An 8,838-nucleotide genomic window follows, 5' to 3' on the forward strand; every position below is an offset into this window, starting at 1 on the left:
CAATAGGAAATTATCACTTTACACAAAACTTTAAGATAAAAATCAAAGTTCTTGTTCAAGAACTCAAAAGAGTCAGGTTCTTATAAGAATTTTCCATAATAAGAGTTCTAAAACATTTTAATTATGAAATTAATTTTTTTTATTGAGCTTGTCTTCAAAGGTCAAAAGTGTCTGGAGATCCCAGGTTCAAATCCAAGAAGGAATAAAAATTCTCTTATGGCCACGAAGGTTTAAATGCGGTGACTTCAGACTATCTACAAAGCAGGTGATTACATTGAGATTAGTAAGCTTACATAACGAGTTGGATATCCAGATTAATAAAAAAAATCTCTTTATTAAAATTAAAAATATAATGGTTGAATTTTTTTATGTAATGAACAGAGTAAAAAAAAGTATTGTATATTTAATGATATAAATATTAAATCTGTACAATAATAATATTTGTTTAAAGTTTACTGCAACAGGCTGTGGTTGAATCAATAGTCTTTATTTGCGGGGCCCAGTTAGCCAGTAGGTGGGTCCGGCATCAAGGGACTTGACGAATGTGGCTCTGCTCTGCTCCAACATTGCAGTAAATTGTAAATCCCCATAATAAATGCAAAGACCCCATTTCCTATGACACCCATAATGATAATATAATCATTAATGTGTGGTGGAGCATTCAATCAACACACATCTTCCTCTGCCCATTAACCATCACACCGCATACTCCATCAAGATTCGCTCATAGAATCAACTCATATGCCTTCCTACCTAATTACTAATTTACAATTTACTATTCATTTCACCTTATTAGATTATATTTGGTAAGTTAATTATAACTTAATTGATACTTATAAGTTAACTGTTAATTTATAAGTTAATTGATAGCTGATGAACAAATCACGTTATAAAACTAATTGATAAAAATATAAAATGACCAAAAAAATATATTAAAAAATCAATCAATTATAATATCTTAAAATATGATTGAAACAAATTTATAATAATATAATATATTAACTATATATTAAATGACTTCACTTACCGATAGCCTATGAGTTAACTTGATTGACAATAAATCTTGAGTTTTTACGGATTTTTTTTACAGGTCATCATTTCGAGTCATACAAGGTCACTGTAAAATTTTTAGCTGTTTCTCAAAATCCATGTGACTAGTCGAGGTGCACACAACTTAACCCTGACATCTGCGGTTAACAAAAAAAAGAGCCTAGGTGTTTGGCGCTAAATTGCTAGGAACGCTATGTTGAAATTGGGTTGATGAATCCCGAGGCTAGCCTAAATCGGGTGTGAGTTGTGGAGGCCACTCAGACTCTCGTACTACAACTCGCACTCTCATATTAGTTGAAGCTCAAAGAAGATAGTCATTTCAAGGCGTTTTTGACTAACACCAAGGTATCATGGAGACATAGGCTTAAGAATGGGACAAATACACCATCTTGTGGCACAAGCTAGTATCTCCAAAATAGATATCACTTTGAGGAGTAACATACTTAATTGACATATAGCTCAATCGTCATTTTTCTACTAGTTTAGTCACCGACATTGTAACAGGTGATAACACATACCTTCGTCTTGTTTCATTAATGGAATTGTGACTCCACAGCAACTGATACATATCATTTTATTTATACTCTATAATTTCAAGTATTGTTTGAGAAAAAATAAGCTAACTTATTGAAGCGCTAGGTTATTGTCACTTTTTCTAATTATCATCTCATTAATATTAATTATATTTATTATTATTGAGTATAAACAAATATTAATAAATTTTAAATTTTACTAATGATTAATAAGTTAATCTCTTAATAGTTCTGTTAAGATGCAACATCTAAATTGGTAAGAGGTGATTCTTGTTTGGTAAAAAAAAGTATATCTCTTAATGGTTCTAAAACCCTTTGAATTATTTTGTATCATGAGTCTCCCTTAACTATTCAACTTTCTAATTTCATTGTAAATAATTACACTTCATTTTACAATATATCATGAGAGTCTTACCCGTAATCATTCTGACTATTTACTAATTTTATACCAAATCATTCGACAACTTTCAACATACAACGGCTTCTAAGCTAGTTAGTCTTATTGGATGGTATGTATCAAGTTAAGCTCTATGTAATTGTGCTCCTGTAACCGACCTAGGCTTAACACTTGCCACGTGTTTTGGCTGTCACCTTCCTTCTTCAGCTTCGTCTTATCCTACCCACGTTGACCTGTTTACCCTTAATTACGCATCGCACGTGAGGGTCATATCCGTAATTTCCTGTCTCCACCATTACCCCTATATCAACCCTTCCCATCCTCACTCTTCACACTCACTCTAAACTTGCTATTCTCACTTCCAACACCGCACATACATACACGTCATTTCAGACATCAAAGCTAGCTAAAACAAGTATATAATTGAGTAGGAAAGAGCTAGCTAGGGAGTGAAATGGGTACCTTCTTGTGGTGGATTACAGCTGTTTTGGTATTCGCCGTCGGTGTGACGGTGAATGCTTGCGCGCCGCATGATATGGAAGCGTTGCTGGCCTTCAAAGCTGCTTTAAACGAGCCTTATTTGGGCATCTTCAACTCGTGGACCGGTAACGATTGTTGTAGTAACTGGTACGGCATTACTTGTGACCCGACTACGAAACGGGTTGCGGATATAGCCCTCCGTGGAGAGTCCGAAGACCCGATTTTCCAGAAGGCTAAGCGTACGGGGTACATGACCGGTTCCATCTCTCCAGCTATATGCAAGTTGGAGAGGCTATCCAATGTCATTCTTGCCGATTGGAAGGGCATTTCTGGTATTATACCTCCCTGCATAACCTCTCTGCCTTTCCTCCGTCACATAGATCTCGTCGGAAACCAAATCTCCGGTGGTATCCCTTTTGATATCGGCAAGCTTAGCCTCCTGACGGTTTTGAACCTGGCAGACAACAAAATTACTGGAACGATCCCGAGGTCGCTCGCAAATATATCTACATTGATGCATTTGGATCTCCGAAACAACATGATCTCGGGAATTATACCACAAAACTTTGGTAGGCTTCGCATGCTAAGTCGTCTTCTGCTGAGCGGCAACCGCATTTCCGGACTGATTCCGAACACTGTTCCTCACATGTATCGCCTGTCCGATCTCGATCTCTCGTTAAATCAGATCTCCGGACCGATTCCTGAATCACTTGGAAAAATGGCGGTGCTGGCGACGTTGAACCTAGACGGAAACATGATTTCCGGTAAATTACCGGCAACATTGATAAATTCTGGCATTAGCATTCTGAACCTTAGCAAAAACGCTATCGAAGGCAGCATCCCGGACGTGTTTGGGCCTAGATCTTACTTCATGATGATGGATTTATCATATAACAAACTGACAGGTCCGATTCCAAAGTCGATATCGTCGGCATCATATGTCGGACATCTTGATCTGAGCCATAATCATCTTTGTGGAGCGATTCCGGCCGGTTCGTGGTTCGAACACCTTGAAGCATCGTCGTTTACTTACAATGACTGTCTGTGTGGAAAGCCTCTTCAAGCTTGTTAATTATAGTTATATGTTAATTAGTCGCCGGTCGGCGCCGTTCTAAGGATAAACATAGTAACGGAAATCTGTTTCAGTTTCCGATTCCAGTTCGGCAAGTTTGAGCAGTTGGTTTTTACCGTGTGATTTCACTCGTAATGGTGTGTTAGTAAGTGCTAATTTCCGGTCACTGGAGTTTCATAAAAAAAAAAGGAAAAAGAAAAACTATATTTCGAGAATTTATATGGTGAGATGTTCATGGTATATTTAGTACACCGCTTTCTGTAATCGCTACAACTAAAATCTCTGTATTTTAGTTTTATGTATTTTTTCATATGAAAAATAAGTAATTGTGTTAGCAAACAAAAGAATGGAAGTTATGATGAGAACGATAAGAATGAAGCTTCATCTTTGAGACTTTAAATCACTCTTAATCGAAGATCAACGGTAATTAGATGTACTGGATCAATTATTGTATCAAGCACAATTCATAGGCAGGAGGTGAGATTAAAAATGATCAAGGGTTCTGATCTTTTTTTATGTTTCTCAACATAACTTTTTTTTTTCTTACACGATCCTCCATCACGAAACTAGTTTTAAGTGCAATTGGTAACTAAAAAAAGCAATCAAAAGACCCAATAAAATTCCGTATATTTATACCTAAATGACAAAAATATCCTTTATTTTATACTCATTTGTTTGAGGTTAAACTAGAAAAAGATGTGTTCTAAATACAATTCATATACTCGTATATTCCACCGTCCTAAAATAAATGTCTGCTATGAAAAGGACACATATTTTTATAAATATATAATTGTTATACTTTTAATTAATAAATGAACAATTTTTTCCTTAATTATATGGATAGAGAAATTTCCTACGTCTAATAATTAAGAGTAAAATAAGAAAATGACCATTTATTTTAAAAAATAAACACTTATTTTAGGACAAACTAAAATAGTATGAAGTATTTATTTTCAAGTCATCATCTTCTTTACCTGATTGGAGACCCACATTGTCGGGCTTCTAAATCGAAGCAAAAAAACGTAGCAAAGTTGTTGAGAGAAAAATAGAAAAAGACATTGTTGGCGTGGAAATCATGTTTGAATTTGCAAGAACGTATCATTTGTTAGCAAATGCTTTTAAGTGAATTGTTTGAATAGTTTCGGGTTTAGGCCACTAACTTAAACCACCATTGTAACAATCTATAGCTGAAGGACTAAAGCCATTGATGGCTTTATAGATGGACTAAAGACCGGGATGTGGTCGATTGCATTTTTGTAGTGAATTACGAGTTACAATATTGTTTAATTTGATATTATTAAGATATATTTTGAGCATTTCATGAATATTTATAATCATTAAATAATAAAACTGATAACATATTAAATAATTTATCTTAAAAACAAACAAAATACACCATAAATGTAAATATTTCCAATTAAAAAAGGCAGTCATATTCTTGATAAATAATTAAAGGAAAAGGTCCAGTTGATTCTGAATTAAGCTGCGTTGTTCTTTTTTCATAACAGACAGAGCATGTTTTTCAAAACCATTTGCCAGTTTATACCAACAAATCAAAGTGGCGCAGCGGAAGCGTGGTGGGCCCATAACCCACAGGTCCCAGGATCGAAACCTGGCTTTGATACAAAGAAAAAAGTTTTATTAAACTGCACTCTTTTTTGCTGCTTGGACTTTCTCCCTCAATTATGCATAGACTGCATTTTACTACCTCAAGACTCTTGTATTTGCCTTGTTTTTATTACTTCGTCCGATGAGGTAATGTGATTTGGTAAGCGTTTGTGTAACATGAAATCTATTCTCCATCGTTACAGAAATGAAACATGAAGATCGCTCCCACTACATCTTCTGGGTTTCCTTCTTCGTTTCCACCCTCATCTGTTCTTCATCTTCTGGGTTTCCTTCTAGTTCAAACCCTTCTGGTTCAAACCTTCGGACCAACGTTTTCCCCGAGTTTCCTTCTTGTTCAAACCCTCACTCCCCTTTAGGGTTCAAGTTTTACTTTTTGATTTAGGGTTCGAATTTAGTTTTTAATTTTGATTTTATCGATTGGTTTCCTATTTTGGGTTTTGTATTGAGTATGATTTCTTTTTTGGTTTGCTTTTGATCTATAGATTGTTTTGGTTACAGAGGGAACAATTGATGTGTTTAGTGGTTGAATTGGTGGAATTGTATGTTCAATGTAAAACAAAGGGTAAAATAGTCGTTTTCACCATTCAGACTTATTATTCAACAACAACTTATCAAATATCATACATACAGATTTATCAATTCAGACAACTTTATCCATACATCATTCAATGAAAAACGAACCTAACAACCCCTTAGTTTTCAATCATGATTGATCCAAAGGTGAAAATCTCTTCCTACCATTTCGAACACCAATTTCATCCGGATTTCTCACCAATCCATCGTCAATTTCATTGCCATTAGACCCTACTCAAATGAATCATATATGAATATGAAAACGAAAAATTAAACACTATTTAATAATATATAACGATTGTGATAATAAAAACACAAGCATTGTCTATAAATAAATGCATAGTGTACACTCTTTAGGAATGAAGTTTGAAATAAACTGCATACTGTTCATCTCTCAAACTAAACAATGGCTGCAGAACAAAATTCATGTTCAACCCTTTCGCCACAAAGCTAATTGGATGGTATTGGCTGATTCCATTGTTCGCTTTGAAACTGGTTGATGTCATGAACCCGGAATCCGATCCACCGGAATCACAGCTCAGTTTTACCGATCCATCAGAACTATACACAAAGCAACCCTTCTGGCTTTCCGACTCTAATCTAACCGTTCCTTCATTGCCATCCACTAATCGGAATAAAGAATTCTTGGGATCGAGGGAATCACTGATTCCAATCCTTATTTCTTTTCCCAGAGCTACAAGCGACATGCCGGGGAGGTTGTACGGCTCTAGCTTGATGGTCTTACCGATAGCATCTTTATATGACGATATACCAGCTGAAGTTGAGGAGTCTGCTAAGATGATTCTAAATGTCGAGAAAACAGAATCGCTAGTTCCAGGGTTCGAGAACTTTGCCATTGTGACGATCGTGTTTGTGTGCGAGAGAGCAAAGGTTGAGTTCCCGGTTTCTTGAGAAAGTGAAATTAGATGGGAATTGTAATCCGATGGAATTGGAGTGATCCAGTTGGAAAGAGAACCTGATTCTGCTTTTAGGTCGCAATCACCGGTGGTCAGGCCAACGAGCAAATAGGGACCATATAAGATTGCATGAAGAGAAGCGTAATCGGATCGGTCATCTGGAAAAATAACATTTCCCAAAGACTAATGAGCAAAAACTACATACAAAAATGACAAGAGCCCGTAAGAGGCAAGAATGGTACCTTGAATGGCCTCCATTCTAAGAGTTATCGGCATTTCAAGGATAATAATGTCCGACGAGCTCCATTTTTTTGTGACCGATAGGAAATTACCTACATCAAGAGAATATATGAAGCTTCTTGACTTAAAGAACCAACCCAAACGAACCCAATATATCCCACTTGTGGTGGGGCCTGGGAAGGGTAAGATGTATGCAGACCTTATCTTTACCAAAAATAGTAGAGTGGTTGTTTCTGTAACTTCAAGAAAGAACTTTCCTTTTAAATATTTAATCTTGATTCAAAGATTCATACCTGCAGATGTTATAGGAATACCCTGACCATTAAGTGTTGCTTTTGCATTTGATGTTGTCCAAAATGGTATTCTAAAATTCAACGTAGACGATGACCCTTCCTGCAATAACGGGAGTCGTGTTTTCCATATAAACAAGCAACCAAAAATGAAGAATCGACAATTTGGCACACATCGATCACCACACTTGTTAACATCTAGCTATAACGGATTCAAACAGACGTGATACCTTCTTTGAGGCGATCGTGATCGTGACTCGAAGGCGAGGGTCCCACGATGCAACGGGAATTACTTTCTGTTCAAGAAGAATCTGCCCAGATTTCCAGTTAAGCGAACTAGATATGTACTGAATGATGTAAACCCCGGGATTTTTTCCTGCTTCTTCAAAGTATATCGAATCGCCTAATTTCGAGAATGATTCAATTCCTAACATAAACGGAAAAGGGTATAACTGTCAGATGTTGGTCTTTTGCTCAAGATCAAAACTTAAAAACAGAACAAGATTTCACGTAAATGAGAGACCCACGAGACAAGGTTTCAAGAATCTATAACGAGAAAAGGTAAGAAATCAAATGGCCGAACCGGTTCCATAACAGCACCAGAAAGAATCAAACTTTGTTCCCCATTTATGGTATCCCGTAGCTTTTGATTCTCCAGGTCCCATTGGAAGCATATATATCATAATTCCAGGTTCTTTCCCTCTTTGAATGCTCAGGACACCATTAGTCAATGCTCGTTCGTAATAATCCGCATAAGCCATTTCTTTGGTCCATCTAAACAAATTACGTGAGACCTAAACACACACACACACACATATGATCGCGATAAATAATTTATATTTATTGATAAACGAGATGTGAAGATGACAACATTAGATGAACTTTTCATATTATCGACACACCTTTAACATGTTATAGGTGGTACATGATTCTTCATTCTCCGTTTGCAAGGTGGTGGCGAGTCTTTTTGGATCCGACCTGAAAAGACCAACCACCCATTTAAACAAAACTAAACGAGCCCAGTATATCCCACCTAGAGGTGGGGTCGGAGGATTTATACATACTTGTTGTCTACCCCAACAGAGTAGAACAGTTGTTTCCGAGAAAGACCAATGTGCATGTTGTATAAACACTTTCTTTCGCATAGTACAATAATTTCATACGAGATTGAGTAATTACTAATCATTTACACTCCATACCAAAACTCGCCAACCGATGTCCCTCCTGAAGCATACATGTGAGAAGAGTTCACAATATCCATGAAAGACATCCCGATTTCCTGAATTGCAATTAATGCAAAAGCCGACACGGATTTGTAAGAAATTTGTACGGGACGTGAAAAGAATATCGTAGTTACGGCACGACCTAAAGCAAAAATACCTTGTAGAGAGGATCACCAGTAATTTCATACCGCATTTGCGATCCAACAACAATTGGAATATGCGTATTGGCATGAAAACCAGATAATTCATCGGCCTACAAGTAGATTTTTAGCAGAAGTTACAACTGAAGAACGGGCAGATAATATACTCATTTTATTCAATAAAAATCTTGTTTCAAAGGAGTTCTTCAACAAATATATATATATATATATATATATATATGTATATTTATATATATATATGTATATTTATATATATATATATATGTATATATA

General features: G+C 36.1%; 2 protein-coding genes and 1 non-coding gene across 4 annotated transcripts in view; 2 read left to right on the top strand and 1 right to left on the bottom strand.

Annotated features, from left to right (window-relative positions):
* Window positions 1–2,351: 2,351 nt before the first annotated feature.
* LOC112519478 (DNA damage-repair/toleration protein DRT100-like) lies at window positions 2,352–3,652 on the top strand. The gene has a single exon (XM_025127624.1). The coding sequence runs from the start codon at window positions 2,435–2,437 to the stop codon at window positions 3,530–3,532; it is 1,098 nt and encodes a 365-aa protein (XP_024983392.1). The 5' UTR covers window positions 2,352–2,434; the 3' UTR covers window positions 3,533–3,652.
* A 1,432-nt stretch (window positions 3,653–5,084) lies between these two features.
* TRNAM-CAU lies at window positions 5,085–5,156 on the top strand. The gene has a single exon. It is a non-coding gene; the product is annotated as a tRNA-Met (tRNA).
* An 830-nt stretch (window positions 5,157–5,986) lies between these two features.
* Window positions 5,987–8,838, bottom strand: part of LOC112518857 — a 5,467-nt gene continuing 2,615 nt past the window's right edge. For both annotated transcript variants that reach the window (XM_025126632.1, XM_025126633.1), the window contains exons 5-12: window positions 8,562–8,657; window positions 8,381–8,460; window positions 8,084–8,159; window positions 7,765–7,975; window positions 7,412–7,608; window positions 7,185–7,284; window positions 6,894–6,983; window positions 5,987–6,809 (exon numbers count right to left, since the gene is read on the bottom strand). In XM_025126632.1, coding sequence (XP_024982400.1) covers window positions 6,088–6,809; window positions 6,894–6,983; window positions 7,185–7,284; window positions 7,412–7,608; window positions 7,765–7,975; window positions 8,084–8,159; window positions 8,381–8,460; window positions 8,562–8,657 — 1,572 coding nt within the window. In that variant the 3' untranslated portion in view covers window positions 5,987–6,087. The remainder of the gene's footprint in view (window positions 6,810–6,893; window positions 6,984–7,184; window positions 7,285–7,411; window positions 7,609–7,764; window positions 7,976–8,083; window positions 8,160–8,380; window positions 8,461–8,561; window positions 8,658–8,838) is intronic.

This window comes from Cynara cardunculus (assembly GCF_001531365.2).
Source record: "Cynara cardunculus var. scolymus isolate 2C chromosome LG 10, CcrdV1, whole genome shotgun sequence".
NCBI classification, from domain to species: Eukaryota; Viridiplantae; Streptophyta; class Magnoliopsida; order Asterales; family Asteraceae; genus Cynara; species Cynara cardunculus.